Genomic DNA, 25,243 nt, shown 5'->3' with positions numbered 1-25,243 from the left:
GTCTGGAGGGTTTTTCATGTCCTATCGAATGCCGAAAACCCGAACTCTCTATCTTTTCTGGTTTTCTCCAAAATCACTGAACAAACATATATATATATATATATCTTACTATTCCATAGCTTAATGTATAAAACTACGTTTCACATTAAGCAATATTTAATTCTAAAAAAAAACTCTCTTTTATCGATAAACAGAATAAAACGCTTCCATTTAACACATTTCACAAGAATATACAGTTTTTCGTTCGAATCGATTCAGTTGTTGATACAATGGTAATTTTAATTTAGTTTTTTTTAATTATTACAGCTAGTTATGTTGAAAATCAAACGGCATTGAGGTCGAAATGTAAATCGGTTAATATAGTCCAAATATCTGCTTCAGTTCGCCTTTTTATGGACGCAAAAAATAAAATCACTATTCACATCTATAAGTCCGTAATCAGAATTTCATTATTTCATGAGATTTTCTACTATGGCTGACAGTAATGGTTTTTTTTGTTTGTTATCATTTTCGAAAATTTCGCATAAATTAGATGAGTTATCATAGTTGAAACTCACATCGCTATGATTTTGAATTTTACAAATGTTCTTTCTTTCGTAAAATAGTCTATTCCATGTTTAGTTTTTCTAACAATTCCACTTTCCATCTGAATAGGCAGACACGTGCACGATCGTAAATATTTCCGGGCGAATCCAATGCGGGTCGAACATCCAACAAAGCAAATTTGTAATTTTCGTCAGTGGCACCACCGTCATAGTAATCGATGATGTAACGCACATCTTTGCCGCACCGATCAACAATCCAATCATGACGATCAAATGGCAAGTCATATCTAACAATTTCAAAAAAAAAAAGAATCACATATTGTAAACAAGAGAGAAAAAAATTCGGATATAATAATACGACATACCCCATCCAATGACGGATTTTCGCACGTGGACTAAAATCTTTGGCTTTGCCACCGAAACTCTTCAATCGTGGATTGCCACACTCTTTGGCATGTAATGCCTCCCATTTAAGCACCTCTTGCCAGGCTTGTTCATTGTTTGCATTGTGTATTTTAATGATGTTATCCATATCATTTGGTTTCAAATCGTCTTTTTTCCATTGCCATCCTTTGCGCAACATTGCATTCCAGAACATTTGCTGACTTGGATACACCCAAAATTCTTTGGTATTATTTTCAGTTGCCTTTGGTATTGATGATACTTGTCGATCTGTTGGCAATGGAAATGGTTGATCTGGTGCTGGATTTTGATTGGCTGGCGGCATCTTTAAAACAAATCAATTTATTTAAAATATAGACACAAATTTCGTATGCAGTCAATGACAACATACACCAAAGATCACATACCATGTTATATGGATTGATATCGTCATTGTTATGTATTACTGGGCATTCATTAGCTGATGGTTGAGCTGGCTTTTGATGCATTGGACATTCCGGTGGTGGTGTGCCAGATTTCATATCAAATTTACTATGGTCAGGTGATACCGATTTATTTTTTGGATGTGTAATTCCTGCGGCAACTGCCTCAGCCGCTGACACTGTATTTCCCATCTGAAAAAGGAAAGAAATAACATTGAACAACAATTAGTATCACACAGTAAAAAAGTATACTCTTTGTTATGTAATGAAATCGGTAAATTCTATTATTTTCACACAAAGTAACCACATTTTTGATAAAATAATTGGAATTTAAATGAATTCTCATTCAAAATAACGACGAAAAAATAATTACATTTTGTCTTTTTGTCTTTTGCGTTATTCAAAATGATATCGATTTATTGGTGCCAAGTTATGTTGTGAAATAAATATTTTGAGGTTAAGAGCACAGCATGTATTACATCAATGTCAAATGATTATGTGCGCTCTGCAAAGCTTTTGAAACTTTCTGTTTGACAGATGAATTTCAAGGAGTGGAGACGCCATCATTTGTCGTTCGCCTTTTTTTTCTTCAAATTTATCGATTCCTTATACATAAAAAGAAATAACATTCAAACATGTATAGCAGTGCATGCAATTTTCTATGTATTGAGAGGCAAGAAAAAAATCAAACACATTCTGTGAATCATTTGGATTATCAAATTCATTGGCCGACGAAACCGCCTTATCTTAATCGTTTCCGTCTTAATTTAGCTAGAAATTTTGTTTTTAATTTTTTTTTTTTCACATTATTTGTCAACGAGACGTGAAATCTGTAATTTTCCATCGAGAAATTAATGACAAAAGAAAAACTATAATACAAAGAAAAATCTATGAAAATGGTCCCCACAAATTTGAAGAGTAAACAAAAAATAGTGTTGAGAATTTGGGAGAGTAAATAAGTGTTTCGAGCATACTTGTTTCGTCATCCAATGTGATTGAGTAAATTATAAGAGACTGTAATCAAGTTGGCGAATGGCCATGCGGAAAAAAATCGCGCTGAATAACGTGTTATTCGACGTGTATTTAGCACGTGTTAATTAATGTGTTAAGGAAGGAACGAAAAGATTATTTCTGTTTTTCTATTCGTTATTCAATGAAAAGCTTCTTAGCTGACATAAAACATTGAGAAGCGCGCACACCTACGGAAATTTGCGTTATGTTTCGCTTTTTGTCCGAGAACGTGTGGCAAAAAACGTGCTCTCGACTTGAAAATCAATTCGTGTCAATTTTGGCAGCGCACAATTAAGCACATTTAACAACGCCAAGTAACCGTGCTTTGCATACTTACAGCAAAGTATTCGATGGCTTATGTTGGCTAAGAATGAAATTTGAAATGAGACGATAAATAGCAACACAAGTCAATGATTTGGCTACAAAACATTATACGGTTTACGTTCTTGTTTGAACCATTTTTTTATATGCGCTGTATCATTTGAATCCAAAATTATAGTTATTAACTTTTACTGATTTTTACACGTTTGTTTTGATATCTAATCTGGTTTTGATTCAACAAGTAGTTATTCATTGTCTGCCATGGCAGACAACCATGAAAAATGAAAATCGATTTGCATACACAAACTGACAAAATTAAATTTCGACTTCAATGGAGAGAGGCGTAAAACATTTTGTCATATTTTCACATTTTGCTTGCTGTCTTAGCACTTAGCGCCATATAAAAACCATATACAAAAAACAATTAGAATTTTCGAACACTCATAAAATATTTGAAACATGTTTTCTTTTAAATCTCTTCCTCTCTGCTTTTCTCGTCATTCAACTCAAGTGCAATAAATTTTTTTCCTCCCATAAACCGCTTTTATCTAGTGCTATTTACAAAATTACGAACAAAATATTATGCACCATGATTTTATCATTTGTCTTCCATTCAAATCGTCAACAGACAATTCTCTGTGCAAAGATTGTAGAATGTTGACATAACGTTTGTTGACGTGTTCATTACGTTCAAATAGTCATAAACATAAATAAACATAATTTGAAAATTAATTACAAATAAAAATCTTACATAATTTGTTGGCAGACTTTTATGTGTTCTAAATTTTGTTTGTTGCATTTGAATTTGCAAAGAAAACGAAACTCAAACAATCAAAAGAGGCAAAAAGTTTGAAATGAGAGCGATTTTTTTGGAGAATTTCATGTTGCAGTATTATTTGGAGAAAAATAAGAGCTAATCTTTCGCCGCAACGATTCATATGTGGATTCAAACATTTTTTTATAACGTCTTTCTGGTTCTGGCATAATTTAAGAAAAAAAAAAAACAATTGTTCATCGATGCTTTACGCTTTTATTTTTGACGCTTGACAGAATCGACTGTGAAAATATCGTACAGTTGCCGCGAGCAATGGAAAATGCACAATTTTGATATGTGAACAATTTAAATTATTATATGTTATTGCGATGGAATTTTTATTTCAGGAATATATTTTAATGATATACAAAAGTAAATGCGCACATTAAAAACACATGTACAGCCACACATGTCTTAGCCAACGAACTAACGAATGAGCAAGAGAAACAGCGACACAGAATATCAGAAGGAGAAGGAGAGATTAGGAGAGAAAAAAGAAGTGAATTATTGAAAGTCGCGCACGTGACTGGAAAATCAGACAAGCTAACCCAATCACGTGACGCATGACGTCAAATTTCACGATTACAATCTGTTCCTCTCACAATATACATGAATATTCGAATAGCTCCCAAATGGAGCCACATTTCCATTACAAGCATTCCTCTCTTTCTCGCTCATTCGTTTTTGACTCTACATTGAATATGTATAAAATAAATTTAACATTATTGATTGTTTGAAATAAATAAAACGAAAAGAACCGGTTGATTGGTCGCATTTAGCGTCAATTATCGGTTCGAATGCTCTATTTGCAGTTATCAAAATTCAAAGTGAACATTTATATTTACATTGTTTGAAACATTGTCAATGTTTGCCCTCTCGAAACCAGAGAAATTGAGACAGAAACAAAGAAAATGATAGATGAAGCGAGAGAGAGATAGAGAGGAAAAAAATAAAATAAGTAAAACAGGAACAATATTGCCAACCAAAAAGTTGATACTACTATATTATAAGTCGTAACCACTTTCAATGTGAATATTATCGAAGGTTTTGTATATGTGGTGTGTGTGATAACTGCAAATAAAATCAAAAAACAAACGATGTAAATCAGTCTATGATTGTATGCGTTCATATTAATCATCATGTCATGGCACACAGTAAGGCAAAAGCCTTGCATATTACACCCGAAATGAAATCGAAACAAGATAAAACAGAATCAAAATATATCGTTTTGCCTTAATATTTTTTCTTGTCATGCCATTTAAATATACATATGAAGACTCTCGTGATCTCCACTAATTGAAAGCGTACATTTGATAGGAATCTCGCCAAAAATTCAAACATTAGCACGTTTTTTTATGATATCGGCAAAACTGTACATACATTTAACGTAATAAACTTACGTCAACCATAAGTAACAACAACAGCAGACAGTCGAGTTGGTATGAAAAAAAAAACTGAATAATTCGGTCAAACAAACACTTTTTTCTGAATTCATCGTTGGCTTTCGGTGAGACACTGAAATTTTCCAAAGGAATCGCATAGCGTCATCGACTGCGAAAGGAAAATGGCAAAAAAGATATAGAGTGAAAGGGACGAAATATCGGTGGTACTTAGATTTTTATTGCTGTTGTTTCTTGGTTCAGCTGAACCAATGGCATACATACTTGAATTTGACAATTTTTATAATAAATTGGTGTGCTCCTTATCAAACGTGTCCATATGGGTCCGTATGCCGCGGCGATTGGTTTCAACACACCCAATGCTATATGTCATAGCACTCATTCATGCTCTGTTGTTTTTGCCGTGCGTGTTTATTTTCAAAAATAGATTGTGTCCATGTTTATTGAGCAGCACGATGACGTTATTATCTATCTGTTTGAATGTGCAAACACATTCATGATTGTGTCGGCAATACTTAGACTTATCGGTCGGTTCGGCCATTGATACAGTTCGGCATACGGCGAATGAGTCGAACTAACCCATCAGCCGATTGTTCGGCGCTCTGATTTATTCACAACTACAACGGTGCGTACAACGATACATCGTATCATCGCATATCAGTGCAATGTATATACACCACCAGACCAATGTAGCAATAGATGTATAGCAAAAGCGAGAGCGCGGAAAAGAGAAAAAGCGAGCGTGTGTGTTTGTGTGCTAGCAAACGAGTCGATACACAGTACACACAGCATAGCACTCCAAGTGCTTGCCGACACTGTGGGCGATATTCATACACATAGGAATGAAAAACAGCGGTACACACAGTGTTTTCAATGTGCTTTTAGCATATACACACAACGACATGGCAAATATTTTCATTTAATGTGTCAGATTTATTTTTATTGTTGTGTATATATATTCAATATCATCACAGTCGTGGTCGTCGTCATTGTCGCTTACATTTATTTCATATATCCGTTCACATTTAGTACTCCGCACATCGTTGTCTAAGACAGTTAATAGTCGTTTATTAAACGAGAGCTCTGTGGCTATTTGAGTCGGATTTTCTACTGGTATAATAGTTCCAAATTAGAAATACTGATACCGATAATTTGTTCCAATTGAAAAATTCCAATTTGGTGGAATTTTTATATTTTTTTTTTCGTTCGTTTATTCGTTCGTCTTCGTCGCATACGTCATTGAAACTGAAATTTTACGGCGAAAACAGCTGTTTCGTTGTTTTTTCTCATTCTTACCGAATCCATTCATAAGAAGCGAGCAGTGGAACGAGAGCAAAATATCAGCACAACGAATCAACGAGAGTTAAGAACAGTGCAGCGAGAAAGAGAGAGATATACACACAAAACTAAAGAAGAAGAAGAAAAAAATCGCATCGACGGAAAGGAATAAGAAATCAATCGGAAAATCAAGCCACATACTTGAAATTCAACTGTCACACAAAAGTCAATTGATTTGATTTTCTGTCTCAACCATTTTTTTTCGATCCGTTAACAATATATAGACGTTTCGTTTTCTGTAATTCATTGTTGTTGTCATCATCAGTCGCTTGAATTTCATCAGACAACATAACATCAATGTGTTGATTTGCCATAGACCAAGATAGCTGTTTTACTAGTGGCAGTCGCATATGGTTTAGTAACTATTCCGATTATAACTGTTATTTATCAGTCAGTATTGCTTTACTCTCTCTCTCTCTCTTTCTCCCGATCTGAGCGATACAAATAAGCGAACACAGGAACTTACTTTGTTTCATTCATTCCGTCGTTTGCTTCGTCCGTTCATACATTCGGTTATTAATTTGTTGTTTGCCTCTTATACACGTTTTGCATTTAATTCAGTGTGTGTCACTCGAATATTGTTCCACGTTTGTGTGTGCATTACATTTGAAATTACAATCGCATTGCATCGCATTAACAACATCGAGACAACAAAAAGAACCGAAATAACTGCACTTAGCCAGCAAATGGAAACAACACAATAATTGCCGATCTTAATCAACAACAATTCAATCCAATTTCATTCGTGGTACTTCAGATAAGTGTAATTTCTTTGTGTCTACAGTCGCAGTAAGTGCTTGGCCATAAAATCAAGTGAAAAAGTTAAATCCACCGAATAAATATTACTATTATTGAATCGAAACCAGAAGTCTGTGCAATAAAATTCTATATTGAGCAAACAATTTGAAACGAAAAACAAAAACCAATGTGATTTAATATTTTTGTAAATAACTTGAAGATTCAGATTCATATTTCAAAGGAAATCAAATCAAATAGCGACAGTTTATAAGCCGATGATCCAAGTTACCGGTCTTATGTACAAAAATACAATCCCATGTAAAATAATAACAAATCATCGTCAAAACAGTTGAATAAAATAAAATCAGTGTCATTCAATCGAAAAGGCTGGAACATTTTCTAAAAATAAAAATAATAGTCAATTCAATCAGGCCATTGTGTAAATTGATTTCAACAATTCAAAAATAAGTGCAAAATAAAAGTGCGTATATATCAGATAACTTCAAGAGACAAATAATGTTTAAATTTTTTGCGAATTCATCCACAAAATACATAATAAAATAACATTTAAATTGATCGATCAAGTGATATATTAAAGAGCAAGACAAACAAAAATATTTGGGGAAAACAGCAGCAAAAATAACAATTCCGAAAGAAATTTTATCGATTTGACGGTGTGTCCGGAAATTCAGTTTGCATTGCGATTATCAATTACTTCGTTACTAGACAGTTCGATCCAAATTGAACTGGGTGTGTTTGTTGGGAAATTGGTAGCAGCGAGTGAAACAGTGGTATTTCTATTTTTTTGATTTACTTGAAAACTTTAGTGAATTTAATGTGTAAGCCACAAGTGTTTTATTACAAAAATTGTGTTGTGTTATTTTATCGAAAACCTCGTTACACACATTATTGTTCCGTTTGGAATATCTTATTGGGTACAGTTTATCAAACGTGCAAAATTTGAAGTATTCGCGATTTGGTGCGCTTCACACTTAGCAACGAAAATCTATATATTTCGTTTCAGTTGTTTCAATTTTCGTTCCATTCAAATTTTCGAACCACCACCACCACAACAACAACAACAACAACCAGAAAAAGAAGAAGAAGAAATTAATAAAACCGAACAAAAAAAGAAAGAAGAGAGACATAGTCGAACGAAGTGGAGAGTGGAAAGTGTTTATTTTTTTGCGGTGCGAATGATAGATATTTTCATATTGTTGTTGTTCATATTAATTAATTTGTGCATGTGGGTGAGTGAGAAGAGGACGGCATATAAAATAAACAACAAAATTTTAAAAAGCAAACTAGCACACAGTCAGATAGAACGTGCGAGAAAGTCGTTTAGAATAAAATCGATTTATAACATTTCACCTGCACATCATTTGCGTACGAATTCATTTTTTTTATTCTGGATTATTTGCTGGTCATATTAAATAATATTTGGTGTATAAATAAATTATATATATATATATATATAATTCGAAACGGCATCGTATCGTTCAATTACATACATCACACATCCATCTCCGAGTGTATTCAATTAGACTATACAAGTATATATTTATATACCTACCTATCTCAATTCGAGTCAACAGCAATCGCATTTCGAAAAGTTCAACATTTTATTTATCGAACTCGCACGGAATCGATAGCAACAAAGCAGCCAAACAACCAAGTGCGAGAAGAGAGAAGAAGAAAAAAAAACCACACACAACAGGATACCATAAACAACAGTCAGCAGCAAATCCAGAATTCAAACGTGTCTAGTTTGCTGTTACGCCATCACAATATATCTATCTATAAGAGAGACCTTCAGACATTCAGCGACTTGTTGAGCTTGCGTCAATTGCTCACCCCATACACATATCGTCGAGCAGAAAGCAGCACGGCTCTATTCTTTTATTTGCTTCCAAACGTCTTGTGTGCGCTCCCCATTGCCGTGTAAAGGAAGAGAGAAAAAAAAACTAAACGAACATTCAACATTCCGTTTCATCGCATATCGAAGCGAGAAGCACAGCAGAGAAGTGTTCGACGTCCCGTCGAAAGTGATTTTCAGTTCCTTTGGAGAGCATCATTAGCAGTAGCAGCCGCCACCGCCACCGACACCGCCATGGAACCAATGTGGGAACAAAACAATCATATCGCGCATCAAGTCAAGTACGAGAGGTGAGTTAGTTCCATTTTTGTCAATCAAAAATCATGTCGTCGCAACCTATGTACCGTTTTTTTTTCGCAAAACAGCTTTGCATCCCATCCCATATCCTCAATGAAAATGTTGAACACTCTTGAGACATGCTTCAACATTTCTTCGAAAAATATAAATAAATGCAGGGTAACCGAAACTTATTCACATTCATTCAAAAATCAGTGCCCCCTTTGCATATAATTTCTATTATCAGCAATGTTTATAACTAAATAAAATAACGCCAGCCACAAAAAATTATTATTTTTTTCGAAATACATATACGCACAGATATAATGCACGAAAAAAAAAAAACGAACAAAAGTTAAAAGCACGAAATATATTCCGAGAGTGAAACCAGTTTTGAGTTGTTTTTCCGTCACACAATCACACAATCATTACTTCATTTTCACTTGTTGTTCCTCATTGCTTTTCTACGTAAATATGATTATTATAGAAACATGTGAAGAATTGTGAACCGGGCAGTATATACGTGAGCAGCAAATAACGAAGAGAAAAAAATAAAGAAACAAATGAGCCGTCATAAAACTGCTGTACGATCTTACTGTTAAGGACGTGACTTCGATTAAAATATAGCAAGAAATTAAAAAAAAACGCGCACACACACACACATAAAATACGGACACACAGCTTATAATTCCGTTTGTTTGAAACGGTTGTCCACTTGATTCGTTTTTTTCCTCTCCTCTTATGTCTCTTATGTGGGGTTTACCGAACACCAGGAGAATTTTTATTTAATCACAGTTATGAAAAGGGGAATTTATGGCGAATCGACAAAAAGCTCGCTGACGATTTCAGTTATTTTCGATAGAACGTAACAAAAATGGCTCAAGATTTCTACATACTAAAACAACAACCAATTTTATTTTTTTTAAATACTGTTTATCAGTACTCTGAGCAAATATTTTCATTTCGGTCGAAAAAATTGCTTCATCATAATGAAATCGTTATTTTACTTACAAAAATAGAAGAAGCGGAAAAAAAACATGTGTATCAAAACACGAACAACTTAAAATTATTTCTATTTCAGATGTGCCATTTCAACAGTTTCGTAATCACTTCTCAATAAATTCAAATGCCATCACGTGATCGATTAGCATGAAGTTCACTTTAGCGATAAGAAATGTAGCGAGTGCAATTTCCATAGTTGAATGTAAAACAACGAACGAAAAAAATCAATTTGGTTGCGTGGTTTTTTTTTGCGATTATTTTGATAAATTTAACCAAAGTCTATGTGCTCGATATACTTTTACAAACGTAATCAACATTTTTTTCGCCTTAATTTAATAAAAAAATACACACACACCAAATGTGACGCTGGCAAATAAAGATGAGAAAAAACAAAAGGTTCATATAATGATTTGAATTTTAATTAAAATGATTTAAAAAGTTGCTTTAAATTCGTGAAAATTTGATCAACAAGTTTAAAATACAATTGACGTATTGTGGCATATTTTGATTGCAGTATTTTTTTTCGTTCAATTATATTCTTGAACTTCTGTGGGCTCACAGTTGTGTTTGGCGCTTTATTGTGTGTGTGTGTGTGTGTGTGTGTGTTCATTTCCACAAATTATCGCCAGGGCTTCTGAAACAATTTTCATTCAATTATCAATGTACTTTATGTATATTGTATATAAATATATAAACAACTGCAACATAATGAACATTCGAAACGAAACGAAATATAAAACTCATCGACAAATACGTGTCTAAAAATAGAGTTGCGCTTCAAGTCCGAGCTCACCACGATGAAATACAAATAATATTCCATTTAAACTTTAAGTATAAAAGTGTATATTTTTATACACTTCAATTCAGACAGACCTTAATAATATTTATTCACGGTTCGAAACGTGTGTGAGTGTGTAGATATGTAAGCGATTTCGAAAAATGATAAATTTGAATTTTAACAACGAGAAGCAAGTTATGTGACAAGAACTCGTCTTGATGAAATTTGCGTATGTTCGCCAATAAGTGTGAGATAAATCTCGTTTTATCTAGTCATCTAATTAAAGACTTGAATAGAAACACATACACACTCAAAGACACAGAATGTGTGCATACATTCTGCATGCAGCGTGAAAGAGACAGAAAAATAAAGAAGCAAGAAAAAAAGATAAAAATATGCGGCAAGTTTGAAAATCATTTTGTTACCAAATGACACTTTTTGAAAAGCTGTTTAACATATTGCTTTGATTGTAATCAATAGACCTGATAACACAATCAGCTACACTCGACAATAGTTTTACATTATCACAGTTATCCATGGTGATGTTGAATTCCTTCATTCGACTTTTTTTTTTGTTGATATATGCATCGCATAAGATCACACTATAATAACTCGAAATATTCATAGCAATAACGGCAATTTAAATCACGTGAATTTGGAGAGTGATTATCTCGTTACAAACAGGATTCCATTTTCGCATTCGACCAGAAATGAAGTGTAAATTGTGCGTTTGTCAATGGAAGTCTAAACAAACGTCACGCCAAAGAGATTGAAAAGATGAAAGAGAGAGAGAGAGAGAGAGAGAGAGAGATGAAGAAAAAAAACACAACAACAAGGAGAAACCGATAAATAACAAGAACAAGCTAAAAGAAATGTGTTTGAAATCATGATGATGATCAAACACCAATGAATTCGATTCATTCCGTTGGAATTTTGTTTTGCGGCAAATAACAACAACATGAGAAACAACAGTAACGCCACGATTCGAATCAAATCGATGCTTTGTATAAGCTCCACATGAACAAAGCGGTATTTAAATGATAATTTTTTTTTTTTGTGGTTTTCATTCTGTCTTTGCTTCGACGGGCTGTTGTCTTGGTATTGCCAAATTACGTCAATTGCCCCCACACACACAAGCCATACAATGCACTAAAGGTATTTTTGAATCGATTTTTTGGTGCCACCAATTCGAGCACAATCATTTCTCAACACATAATATATACTCAACTCATCGACGTCGTCGCCGTCGTCGTCGCATCGCCTTGTTACTGTTTGCCGTTCGCTTTCATATTTGCACGTACTGTATCACATTTGACATATCTATTATATTACATTTGCATATTTTAGCAAGACACACCGAACACAGTCTATTATACCTGCATGTAATATGTGTAATTCATAAGCATTCCTCATTTTTGTTTCAGTTATATTTATTTATTTATTTATTTCTAAATTTTATTAAATTAATGCGAAAGTAACAAACCTCAAACACACAAAATGGTGATTATGACGCCTGCTAAGCCGTTCGATGGAAAAATCAACAATTCTTGTGAAATATGCAAATAGAAGGCGATTTGAATGGCAACAAAAATAAAATGTAGGCATCAGACACAGAAAAATTAAAATGCCGATTGAAGACGAACGAACGTCAAAAAAAAAATCCGAATTATTCTTTTCCGGCTGCTTATATCTATGAATAAACGAATATTCATTATCAACGCAAAAACGTGATAAAAAAATGATTAAAGTAAAAGCAACTGAGAATGGAGAAAAAAATAATAAATAAATTTTACGTTTATTTATAATCGGTGCCATCGCATATGAAACAATAAAAAATGTATATTTATATATATATTTGTGTGTGTGTGTGTGTGTTTGTCGAAAAGGCGAATCTGCACGTTTCACTCCACGTGAATTCACTCTCGCCAAAACACGTTACTCATTATATGCTTGTTGAATTAATATTTATTTCTATCCAGCATGAATTTTCGAGATTCTTCTTTTAAATGTGTTTACACGAGAGAAAAAAAAACAACGGAAACAGCATTTCTCGAAAAACTATTTTCAGCCAACACACATTCACATGACAAATCTGAATGGGTGGGGATGAGGAAAGGATTGTTTGCCTCGAAACGAGAATAGAATGAGGTATGAGGCATTTTTTCTCAAATCCCGAATATTTTATTGGAAAAAAAACAAGCATCGGAAAAAAATGTACAACAGAAATAATATTGGTCAGTTTTCATGTAAGCACATTTTGTGGTTATGGAAATAAGTTTGAGTCCGTCTCGTGATTTATTATTCAAATCAATCAATCAATTAAAATGTTTACGATGATTTGGATGAGTGTGCATTTTTTTTGTGTCGTTTGTCGTTATTGTTGTGTTTTTTTTATCGAATCGCAAAAACGATTTTCTACCTGAAGTTTAAGTAATTGCGTCATATTTGTCACAACTCCTTTTCACTGGAACAGGCTAATAGTTTGACGAAGAACAAAGCATAAAAATAGCCGATGTGTCAATAAACACGTCACGTCACGTCTATTTTTGCTATCGCACCTCGCCCATTGAAAAACAGAAAAACATACATCAGATTTGTATTCCATTTGAATGCGCAATACCGACAATTAAACACGTTCATTTCATGCAAAAAAAAAAACAACTTCACATTATTCCGCGACGACCGGTGCGCTTGCCACCGTTTTTTTTTTTTTTCACTCTTCAATTTTAATTATCATCGCTCTAAAGTGCAACAACTAGAAATTCCACCGAAATACATCGAAGCACACAGTTAAAGGAAATAAAAAAAATTATGGATTCAACACAAGTGTTGAACATCAACAAATGTCAACATCGACCACGATGACAAGAATGAATCGCGTGATAGAAACGTGACGCAATAGACAAACCAAGGCCAATTGCTTGTGCTGTTGCTTGCATATGAAAAAAAAAAAAACGAAATATGTAATTGTATGAAATCACTTTGTTCAATGCACCCACATGCATGCTTTCGCAAACGCCGTTCATTCCTTATCATTTGGTTTTTTTCTCCATTTCACTATGCTTTGCTTTGCACTTCATATAACGAACGACAGACATAGAAATTGGTGAAAAAAAAGAATATATGTAGTATTGCAACAATGTGTGAAAGAGTAAAAAGGAAAGTATGAAATGAAGGAGACTCAATATTCATTGTTATTTGACTGAATGTTTAACTTTTCATAATGTTTTAAGCATTAACTAAATGAACAGTATAGATTCAAATAATAAGCTTTGCTTTCATTAGCATTTTCGAAATTATTCTCAAATGGCATGTTTTCCGTCGTCGAATATTTAATTTACTATTCATGCAAATGACTGGCTGCGTGTATTCCGTCGGCACACTGGTTGACACATTCTATTCGACAAACAAACAAACAAACAAGCAAACAAAGTGTACGCCTGATTAGTTGAATGAAAACAATTTCTCTGTTTTTATTCTCCATTTGTTGCCGCAATAATTTTAAGCAATCAACCTAAACACTCGTTGGAAATGATGATTAGTCGAAAGAAAAAGAAGAAGAAGAAGAAAAAACAAACCTGAGCAAAATCAAAACATATTCAATTATGATTAATCTGTTTTTATTTTTCTTTAATTTTCTGTTGTGTCGCTTAAATGTTTTTGCACTAGACTTGGAATCATTTGGTTATGCAAATAAATAATCTCTATCTTGACTGTTGCAAGTGAAAAGCAAACGTGCAAATGCGAATTAATTTTTGCGGCGAAAGAGTATTTTTATCTCGGTTGAAAATCACTAGATATTTGCATGTGTTGCCGATCGAGCGGGGCAATGTTATTCGACAAACAAATCGACTCGATTCTCTCGTCGCTTTGTCGAAACGAGTGAATTTCATGTGAGAGTGCACGTGCCGTTTATTCAGTAGCAAATAAAAAGAGACACAGTCGCAAGTGAATCATTCATTAACGAATATTCTTATGTACATTATTGATTAGTATTTGCCAACATTTTTCTGAGTAGCGATTCAATTGTTTCTATCATATTCTAGAAAAAAAAAGAAACTAGCTGGATACCAAGAAGACACTCACCCTACAAAACAAAGTAAAGTAGAAAAAAAATACAACGACAAACATAATTTTTTGCCACTACGTGTTTCATTGTCATCAAATGATCGCTTTGACTTCATTTTTTTTTATTCTTGTAATCGTAATGAGGTTCAACGATTCGGATTAATTTCATTTCGCTGCCTAAGCGACCACTATAATATCCGGTTCAACGAATCCAACTCCCATAACAAATTTTAGAATCGACATGATATGACGCGATTGCGTTTCAATTCTGTGAAAACAACAAACCGATAATGGGCGCTCGACAAACGTCAAAGCCATCGACATATACACATATATCAGTCAACATAAAATGAATTGAGAGAAGAAGAAGAAAAAACATTGTCCACTAATAATTGATTTTGATGTGGACATGTATATCGTCAAACGACATTTGTCCACATACTCATATTTCTTCACGGCAACTTCACATGTTCGACATTTCGATTATTTCATTGGAATGGAATCCATCGTGTTACGTAGGCGACTATTTAAGTTTCTTCAATATGTATGTTTTAGTATTGCCCAATGCAAACCATTGTCATATTCGTTAAGTTTAACATTTTGTAGCATAAACGTTCTCAGAACGTTTTGTCATTCGATCGTTATTTGTATTGTTTACCGTAACATGTAAATTGCGTCTCAGCCAAAAAATGAATTTTACTCGTGAAAATTTTCGAGCGATTATTTTTTTCCACTTTCGATTGGGTGTATCACAACAACAGTGTTTTGATCAACTTCATTTGGCCTTTGGCGATGAAGTACCAAGTCTTCGGACAATTTATAATTGGTACAACGAATTCAAGCGCGGTCGCCTATCGCTCATCGACGAGTTCCGCGAAGGTCGTCCAAAATCAGTTGTTGTACCAGAAAACATCGATGCTGTCAGAAATATGATAATGGAAGATCGTCATGTAACATATCACGAGATTGAGGCATCCCTGGGCATTAGTGCGACCAGCGTATTTAAGATTTTACATGAACATTTAGCTGTCAGAAAGATTTGCTCTCGTTGGATACCACATAATTTGACAATCGCTCAAAAAAAGGCTCGTGTCGATTGGTGTAAACAAATGCTCAAGAAATTCAATCGTGGTGTTTCAAAATCCGTGTATTTTATCGTCACTGGTGACGAATCATGGATCTACGCGTATGAGCCCGAAACTAAACAGCAGTCGACTGTATGGGTCTTTCAAAGTGAAGATAACCCAACAAAAGTTGTTCGAGCTCGAAGTGTTGCGAAGCAAATGGTCGCCTGTTTTTTCGCGATAAGTGGTCATGTGGCAACAGTTCCACTAGAGGCTCGTAAGACCGTCAATTCTGATTGGTACACCACCATTTGTTTGCCCGAAGTGTTTGGTGAAATAAGAAAAAACAACCGCCGTCGCAAAATAATTCTTCATCATGATAATGCGAGCTCTCACACATCTCATCAAACAGTCGATTATTTGACCGGTCAAAAGATCGATTTAATGGGTCATCCGCCGTACAGTCCTGATTTGGCACCCAACGATTTCTTTTTATTCCCGAGCGTGAAGAATAAACTGCGTGGTCAACGATTTTCATCGCCCGAAGAAGCAGTTGATGCGTTCAAAACACACGTTTTGGAGATATCACTTTCGGAGTGGCATGAATGCTATGACAAATGGTTCGAGCGAATGCAAAAGTGTATTGATCATCATGGCGAATATTTTGAAAAACAATAAAACCATTTTCGATGAAACCCCATTGTCTTATATATGTTTTTGAAAAAACTTAAATAGTGACCCTCGTACTATATGCATATGATTAAAAGCTATTTTTAGTGGCCGGTTGGTTTCGAATTTCTGTGATTTTCTCTGTCTTTTTCTCCTTTTCTCTGTCTCTATCCCTCTTTGTTTCTCTCTTTCTCGCCTCCTTTTTTTATAAATTCATTCAACCAACGACAAAACGAATAACGAATAAAAACGGCTGACCCACTAAACTCAATCTAAATATTTTATAAATGTCAAAATGTGCTTTCGATTTAGAGAAAGAAATTGTGTGTGTTTTTTTTTGTTTAATTTTCTTTGTCGTTTAAGCGAAAACATCATGTTGTCAACTTTGAAAGAAAAATATATATTATTTTGGATGAAAACATTAAACATACATCGTCGGTCACGTTTCATTTTTGTTAAGCGTAAAATTTGCTAATCGCCTGCCAATTTTGTGTTTTTTCTTTCATTCATTTCGTTCGCATTGCCGGCCTGGTCTGCAATACTTTGAAACTATGTGACCGCACAATGCAATCGACACCAAAAAATAAATGTAATGCGTGCACATTTGCATTCATTTTAATATTCCCAAATCAATTAGTTTTACTTTAATTTTCACTTATTCATGATGTTTTTGCAAACCGTGCACCTTTCAATTTCAATACAATATTATACATTTCGTTTGGGTAAATAAAAAAAATGACATGGAAATTCCATAAAATCGTGACCAAATTAGAACGCGGCGAATCGATGACGCGCGAATAAGAAAAATGTACACGACCGACTCATGTAAAAAAGGGAATATATAATGTACGAATGTGTATATTAAAAGCAGGAATTAGACGAATGATATATGATCAAAATACATCGTTTGTTATTTAATATTGTGTGTATTCGACATCACATGCACATGATTTTTTTTCTTCGTTCAATTAGAATAGATACTATCAAAAGCATTCACACAAATGAAGTATATTTAATGACAAAGTACGCGTAAATGTAAAGTGTCGTCTTGTTCATGTTGAATTTGAAAAGCAAAAAAAAAAAAAAACAGAATCGAAATGCGATAAGCGGATGTCTCCCGTTTGTAATCGAACAGCAATAATCTGTCATTATATTGCGATTTCAAAATTGAAACATAAAGAAGTGCATTTTGTATCGTTTGTTGCTTCTTTTTTGTACAAGTAAATCGTAGATATTTTGACTACATCTTATCATATTAAACATGTTTTGTTTTACATTTTGTTGTACGACAAATAAATTTGAACAACAATTTAAAAAAAAACATTCTGTCTTGAGCCAAAGTTTCATTTGATCATCGCTGAAAATGAGTCGTTGTAATGTCATTCTCTATTGAGAGCATACAAACAGTGAAACAACAACAGAAAACCCAAACTGGTGCTTTCATTTATTTCAGAAACAATAAGCATGCAACGAAACAGGAGCATTCAGGTCATCGTAATCTATTTGGAAATAGATGTTTACAATCAAAAAGCACTCGAAAAGCTTGTGACTCAGAATGTTGTTTTGTTACCAAGCGCATTTTCAACACACATCGATTGAAGCACACATAAATTTCATTTCGTTGAGCGATAGAGAGAATGTGGTGGGGGGTTGGGAGGGAGAGAGCGAGAGAGCGAGAGAGAGAGAAACAGATACAGAGAAACATGATACGAGCGCACATATTGAAACCTATATGATAATGACACGTGATGTTTATAATTAAGTATTTTATTGTTGATTTTCCATAAATATTCGAGAATGAGAGATAATGAATGACGTGTGTTGACTTGGCTTGTTAAATCACTACAACCAGATCTCACATTGAAATGTGAGCGAGCTCGAGGTGATAAACAGTCCCATCGCATATGTTCGAGCAAATTGTTAAAACCACTTGCGTAGTTATAGTATGCGACAAATCTCATCAAGTTTTTTTTCTTGTGCCTTCTGTTCTGCCATCGTTTTCCCTCTCTCTTTTTCTCCGACTTCGCTTTTTTTTCGTTCTTTTTCTTTTCAATTTCATTGTGGTGTACATCCACGTCAATGACTTAAATATATTTGTGCGCGCAATTGATAATTCAGTTTTATGAATTTTCGAACATATATATAAATATTGTAGCCTTCGTAAACAAGATTTTCAATCATTGTACTCGTTTAAGTCGATGATAATCGATGCATTGTCTATTAGTACCGCAATTATTCCAATGTTCATCAGTGTTGGTTTGACGTGGTCGTGGTCGTTGCCGTCGCCGTTGTTGTACTTTTTCCGTGCTTTTGGCCTCGTTATTATTATTATTTTTTTTTTTTTTTGAAACTTTATTGAATCATTTCATCGTCAACATTTTTTCGATGTATTTGTTTTATCTTCCATCGCATTTTTTGGCATTTTGTCAGCACTTGTTGCTTATTATATTCGTTAAGTTGTATCACTTGCGTAAATGTCATGTTTTTTTCCACAGCATATTTACCTGAAACGAAAAAAAAATATATGATAAAACGATACATTTCAATGATATTTGAATCGGAAAATCTTCAAATTTACGTTGAAAAGATTAGACGCGATTTTGTTTTCAGTGTAGAAAAAATGTGATTGCCCAATGTTGTTAAGTTTTTCTTTGTAATCAGCCCACTTAATGAACATAATCGCAATACATTTTACAATTCATTCAAACATTCTAGCACGTGCCGTACTTATGAAATCATTCACTGAATGGAATGACCGATAAGCTTTGATAAATTTCATTTTTTCAGTATCCAATTTGAAGATGCTTCACATTTTTTGGATTTTGTTCAATTTTCGGACCAACTCAGTTTCGTGGAAATCAACATTAAGCGAAAGTACTTTCGTTTTCTTTTGAACAGAACGGTCACAATACGGCATTCAGAATTGAAAAAATGAGAAGCCAAACCTTTCAACATGAGAGTCCATTATTATTGGCTATAATTGATATGAAAAATATGATCCATTTGCAGAAAAAAAAGACCAAACAAAGCAGCCTAACATAGCTCATATCAATGGGATATTGTTAAAATGTGCACATTAATTCATTGCGAGAAATGAATTAAAAATAAATCGAAGAGAGAAAAACCGTAGAAAAAGACCACAAACGAACTTCTAAAAATATCCTCAAATAAATCACGTTCGAAATACGTGTATCTCTCGGTGCCAGTGTCAAGCGATTTCCATTATAGCAGCAAAGGTGCCATTTTCGTTCTCACTCTTTCATCGATGTTTATATAAACATTATTGTAATTATTGTTATACGATTCGATTGAATTTTTTTTTCTTCTCACTTATTATTATTGTTGTTGTTGTTTGACGTTCGCTGTTTTTCGACACAATTTTTTCCAAGAAATCATTTTCTTCATTTAAATCAGTATGACCAAATTTGGAGCGAATAATTAAATGCTAATCAAATTTGAATAATTGAAACTTTAATCAAAATAAAGAAAATGGAAGAAATGACGGAACAACACCAACAAAAATATCGCATTTTTGTTTCCCTTCATGAAATGTTCATGTTTCGTTGCCGATTGTTTTCGTCTCTTTCATGCCATTTATATTGTCAATTCATCAAATATGTTGTGCCCATAGCCAAATAAATGAAATCAGTTGATCTATAAATTGAATAGGACATGCTAATTTTTCGATATTTATCGGTCATCTGAAAGTAATTGTAGCCGATGCCATCAAAACCAGCCAAATATTTGCTGTCATAAAAAATGTATTCAATTCGATGCGATTTTATTTTGTTCGTATTCTCTTTTCTCGCTTGCTCTCACTCTTGATTGGGCGGGTACAGCCCGGCGACGATAAGACAGGCAACAGCAGGATCGAAATGAAATTAAAAAATAAATTGGCAGCAACAACAATCGCAAAGTGTGAACGATTGAATAAGTAAACAGAAACGTGGATATAGCCACTTAAAGAGTTCATGGTTTTCTTTATTTTATTATTATCTTCTTCTTCTTTTTCTCCTTTGTGTTCAATTCGTCAAAATGTTGTTTGGTCATATTGCTATTGATCGTATTCATTTTGCGTATTTACTCGAAATGTCGTGCAGTTCACAATTCTATGTAATTTGTCATGTTGTCATCATTGACGGCCAACAAATTTGTAAAAAAAATTTTTGTATAAGACCCAATCAGCTAAGGCTTGCTGAAGATTAAGAGCTCCATACCCTCTTTTTGGGTCTTACACACATCACGCTGGATAATAAAACAATTGCTAATAAAATGGAAAGACGACGACAAATTGGAGTTTACGTGACATAATTTGATAGCACTAAAATGTTGCAACATGTCCCCTCTCTTTCTTCCACGCACCGATTTGCATCCAGTACAGACTTTTGAGTGGAAAAAAGTTCCCTCATTGGTGTTAATTAGCTTTGTTGATAACATTTTTATTTATTTTACATTACGCGAACGATTCGACATTTTTATTTACATGTACTTTTACTCACATTTATATGTATTTCATAATATTTTTAAATACTGTACTGCGTATGTTTTTGACGGTTTTCGAATAACATGCTGTCACCGTTCTAACCATCAATCTTGACCTTTTGCCGATAATTTTTTGAAGTGCATTATCAATTTGGACCCGTTGGGGTCCAGAAATCTACACCATATCAAAAACATTCCATATTGTTTATCGCAATGATAATTATAAATAGATATCATATTTAACAATGTTTGATTAGTTGCTGATCAGATTAATAACAAAAGAAAAAAAACTTGTTTTTGCTTTATCGTTACAGTGATGCAGCGTTGCCTGGATTTTCGTACTGTGGAGACAATGGTTTAAATTTTTCCACGAATAGCGCTAATTACAGCGAAGATGATGCCGATTTTGCTCCGGGCCGAAGAAATAAACCGTCTCGTGTAAGTTGAATAAACATTTGATTACCGTGGCTATCATATACCCACTATAGAACGTCTCAATAATTTAAAATAATTTATTTGTTGTGTTCTTAAATGTTACAGCAAGATCCATTGTCGCATCGCATTATTGAAAAACGTCGACGTGATCGAATGAACTCTTGTTTGGCCGATTTGTCACGTTTAATTCCGCCACAATTCCAACGCAAAGGTCGTGGTCGTATCGAAAAAACGGAAATCATTGAAATGTCAATAAGATACATGAAACAATTGCAAAATCAGGAATGTTTGCACAAAGAAAATGTCTATCGAATGGGTTACGATGAATGTTTACAGCAAGCGGCCAATTTTTTGTACAACACACATCGTGAAATATGCTTTCAACTAATGGATCATCTGAAAGAGCATTCCAATGATTTTATGAAAGGTAATGATTTATTGTACAGTGTAATAATAATTGACAACCAAATTGATTTATTTCCTTTGTTTCTTCCATATGCATTAGCCGACTTTTGCAAATTGCGCAGCAACAATGCCGATTCAGTGAGTGCATCGAGTGGCAGCCCACCAACAAATGTATACCATAATTCAGCACCAATGAATCAGCTACGGAATATGCTTTTAACGGATATGGAGCACAGCAACAGCAACGATCACAATGATGTGAAAGATTTGAGTTTTCGTTCGAATCAACCACAACAGGCGGCTGTTATAACATCAACAGCACCACCAATTGTGCATTTGGATTCAAGTAATCATGATTTTGATTCGTCACGTGCATCATCGGTTCATGCCGATACAGAAGTATCAAATGAGAAAACCGATGGCACAACCATTCAGTCGGTACGTGTACGCAAATTGTCCGAATCATCGCATCCAGATCATGAACATCATAACAACTATAAATTCAAGAATTATATTCAACAGCGATTTTCACAGGACAATAACAGTCATCATGATGATCATAATGATGATACGACGGCCATTAATTTGATACATGAAAATGGGCAAACCATTGAAAAGGGCTCATCAATGGAACATGAAACAGCCACACCACATGCTAAACGAACCAAATTTTATGATTTTGCTGAATGCAGTAGTTGCGACGAAACAAAACCAACCACCAACGGTATCACCGAATTCAAATCGGAACCGCTTACAAATGGTTATCAAATGTTTCCAAAGCCGAATGCCGCCAATAATACAACATCCCGTTTTCCACATAATCCAGTTCCAATATTTGCATTACATTCGCAAGGTCGGCACTATGTACCGCTTGCCGTTGATTATGATACACTTGTACCGTACTTAGATGGTTTCGATTTAGTTGGAAAAAATTGCACTCAAATGCCACCGTGCCATTCAGTCTCCATTTCAGTCAATTTCTCACCACCAAACCGAACGAAATTGACAAATGTCGTATGTAATAATAATCGTACCAAGAATGATAGTTTGGTATGTAATGGCTGGTAAAAAAAATAACGAATAAATCAAAATTTCAAAAAATTGATTTACAAAAAAAAAACCAACACACACAACATAAAACTAAAGAAAAACAGCTAAACATTTTATAACAATCCAAAAATCAGAAATTAAGTAGGTGTATACAGGGTTTCGAACTATGTGACACAGACACATTTACATATATAAACACTCGCTGAACACAATTCCATCACATTTTAATTGATATGCATGTTTCCGTTTTGTACATGATCGTCACTTATTTGAGAGTGTGGTGAATTTTTCAAGCACCTTTCATTCATAATCAAAATGAAATCGATGCTCAAAATACATGTTACTCACATTAATTTTATAAGGTTCTCAATATTCAGCGGGTGAACAATAAATACAGAAAAACAAAAAAACAAACCGAATCCTACCAATTATACGTCAATCAAAATAAGTGGATGCACAAATCACAAAAAAAAGAAAAAAAAAAAACATCAACTATGAAAAAAGATAGATACATTTCTACCATTAATTATTTAATAGAAAAACCAAAATTCGACTGATAAACGATCTAAATGAGGAAAAGGGAATTGATAATATCAATTTGATATAGAAAGAGAGAGCGAATTAATAGGAAAAGTAAAATAATTTTTGATACGAAATTTAATGAGAAAAAAAAAAAACAAACCATATTTAGGAATATATATTATATATCGAAAAAAATAGTTTATTAGGCCAATAAAAAAATATTTTCATAATGAATGGCAACAAAAATGAAATAATATTAAACTAAAACTCCTCAGAATCTTCTTTTTTTTTCTTTTCTATTGTGTAAAAGTTTCATTGCCCATTTGAATTGACCAGATATTTTTCAATTTTCAATTTTTCGTTCCAATTATCATCCAAGTCTTACATAACAATTTCATTTTTTTTATATATTTGTAAAGGTACCAATATAAATTAAGTGATTTGAAATGAATACTTAGACTGATGCTGCCATAAGAACTGATGTTTTCATTTAATTCTAATTTTTTGATTTTCATTGTAAAAAAAAAGAAAGAAAAATTGACAGATGTTTGTATTGTTCTCAGTAACAATACTACTTTATCCCCTCAAACACAATGTATTCTTCGAGATGTAAATAAAATATTAAAATAAATAATAATAAGTTCTGTATACATTTATTTCTTTTAAATATGGATCCTTCATTCCAAACAAATTTCATTCTTTTTCAGCTCATATGTTGTATAAGTTTTTAAGTGGCGCCTTTTTTCGAAAATGTCTTAGATATTATGTGAATTCTTCAACAAAAAATATGTTCATTTCTGGATGAAAATAAGCTCGAAGATCATGATGGCAATCCGCCATTTTCATCCGAATGAAAATTCATTTTGATTCCAGAATTAATTCCAAGCCACTTCTATTTTCGTTGGCATCTGATGAGAGCACTTGCCATAAAAGAAGAGAAAACGAAAAAATATTCGGAATAATTTGGTAGTTAAAATTATGAAAACATTTTTGTTTGTGAAACATTAATGTTGCATTTGTATAAAAAGTAAACTGAATTGATGACAAAATCATAGGTAAGACAAATTGTGATTCAATTCACAGCCAAAATGAATTTTCCATTATATTTACCTCTTATAAATCTATTGAATATATCGAGAAGAGCTGAGAGAGATGTTATTCAGCGCTTATAGCTGAGTAATGTCTGAATAAAAACATACTCTCCTCTCGATATTTTCAATAGAAATGAAGGTTCAATTTAGTTCAAGAATGTCGATTTTTAGAGTATGAAACTATTCTTAGTTTGCAGCAAAAACATTTGTTTCGGCTTCTTTGGTTTGACATTTGTGCTTTGTTTTTCTATCGCCGTTCACGATTTACGTACCCAATTTAAGCGGTCTCATTCTTGACATTTTTTCAACGAAAAATAAAATCCAGGTATTCAATGTCAAATACAATAAAAATAAGAATTTATAATTCGAATTGTTTTCGTAAAGATTTTGCAGACAGAATGTAAATTATTCACAACTCTGACGCACATAGTGTTTTGTTATCATCATTGTGTGACCATAAATTTTATACTATTGACATTGAAGTGAGAAACCTAAGACAGCTGAATCGAATAAAACACATGAAATCGACCAAAC

General features: G+C 33.6%; 2 protein-coding genes across 3 annotated transcripts; one reads left to right on the top strand and one right to left on the bottom strand.

Annotated features, from left to right (window-relative positions):
• Window positions 1-209: 209 nt before the first annotated feature.
• LOC116337490 (cytochrome c-type heme lyase) lies at window positions 210-1,868 on the bottom strand. Its single transcript, XM_031762096.1, has 4 exons — window positions 1,743-1,868; window positions 1,355-1,561; window positions 911-1,272; window positions 210-832 (listed from the first exon to the last, which is right to left on the bottom strand). Exons 2-4 carry the CDS (start codon window positions 1,559-1,561, stop codon window positions 607-609), a joined length of 795 nt encoding a protein of 264 aa, XP_031617956.1. The 5' UTR covers window positions 1,743-1,868; the 3' UTR covers window positions 210-606.
• A 4,167-nt stretch (window positions 1,869-6,035) lies between these two features.
• LOC116337796 (transcription factor cwo) lies at window positions 6,036-23,599 on the top strand. 2 transcript variants are annotated; one of them, XM_031762689.1, is made up of 5 exons: window positions 6,036-8,377; window positions 8,587-9,157; window positions 21,521-21,644; window positions 21,747-22,068; window positions 22,147-23,599. In XM_031762689.1, exons 2-5 carry the CDS (start codon window positions 9,102-9,104, stop codon window positions 23,112-23,114), a joined length of 1,470 nt encoding a protein of 489 aa, XP_031618549.1. In that variant the 5' UTR covers window positions 6,036-8,377; window positions 8,587-9,101; the 3' UTR covers window positions 23,115-23,599. The 2 variants fall into 2 exon arrangements, with proteins under 2 accessions (XP_031618549.1, XP_031618548.1); XM_031762688.1 differs by lacking the exon at window positions 6,036-8,377 and having other exon boundaries at window positions 8,399-9,157.
• Window positions 23,600-25,243: the final 1,644 nt, after the last annotated feature.

Source organism: Contarinia nasturtii, unplaced genomic scaffold, assembly GCF_009176525.2.
Source record: "Contarinia nasturtii isolate CC-2019 unplaced genomic scaffold, AAFC_CNas_1.1 Cnas_scaffold_285, whole genome shotgun sequence".
NCBI lineage: Eukaryota > Metazoa > Arthropoda > Insecta > Diptera > Cecidomyiidae > Contarinia > Contarinia nasturtii.
Note: the sequence above shows the minus strand (reverse complement) of the source record. Positions and strands in the feature narration are given on the sequence as shown.

What these genes read in the sequence shown, in the direction of transcription:
- LOC116337490 (XM_031762096.1), bottom strand. Translation starts at nt 1,561, where the DNA reads ATGGGAAATACAGTGTCAGCGGCTGAGGCAGTTGCCGCAGGAATTACA. An exon ending in ATATCAATCCATATAACATG is followed by an intron (nt 1,273 to 1,354) that starts GTATGTGATCTT and finishes TTTGTTTTAAAG; the next exon opens with ATGCCGCCAGCCAATCAAAA. An exon ending in AAAATCCGTCATTGGATGGG is followed by an intron (nt 833 to 910) that starts GTATGTCGTATT and finishes TGAAATTGTTAG; the next exon opens with ATATGACTTGCCATTTGATC.
- LOC116337796 (XM_031762689.1), top strand. Translation starts at nt 9,102, where the DNA reads ATGGAACCAATGTGGGAACAAAACAATCATATCGCGCATCAAGTCAAG. An exon ending in CATCAAGTCAAGTACGAGAG is followed by an intron (nt 9,158 to 21,520) that starts GTGAGTTAGTTC and finishes TTATCGTTACAG; the next exon opens with TGATGCAGCGTTGCCTGGAT. An exon ending in TTCCAATGATTTTATGAAAG is followed by an intron (nt 22,069 to 22,146) that starts GTAATGATTTAT and finishes CATATGCATTAG; the next exon opens with CCGACTTTTGCAAATTGCGC.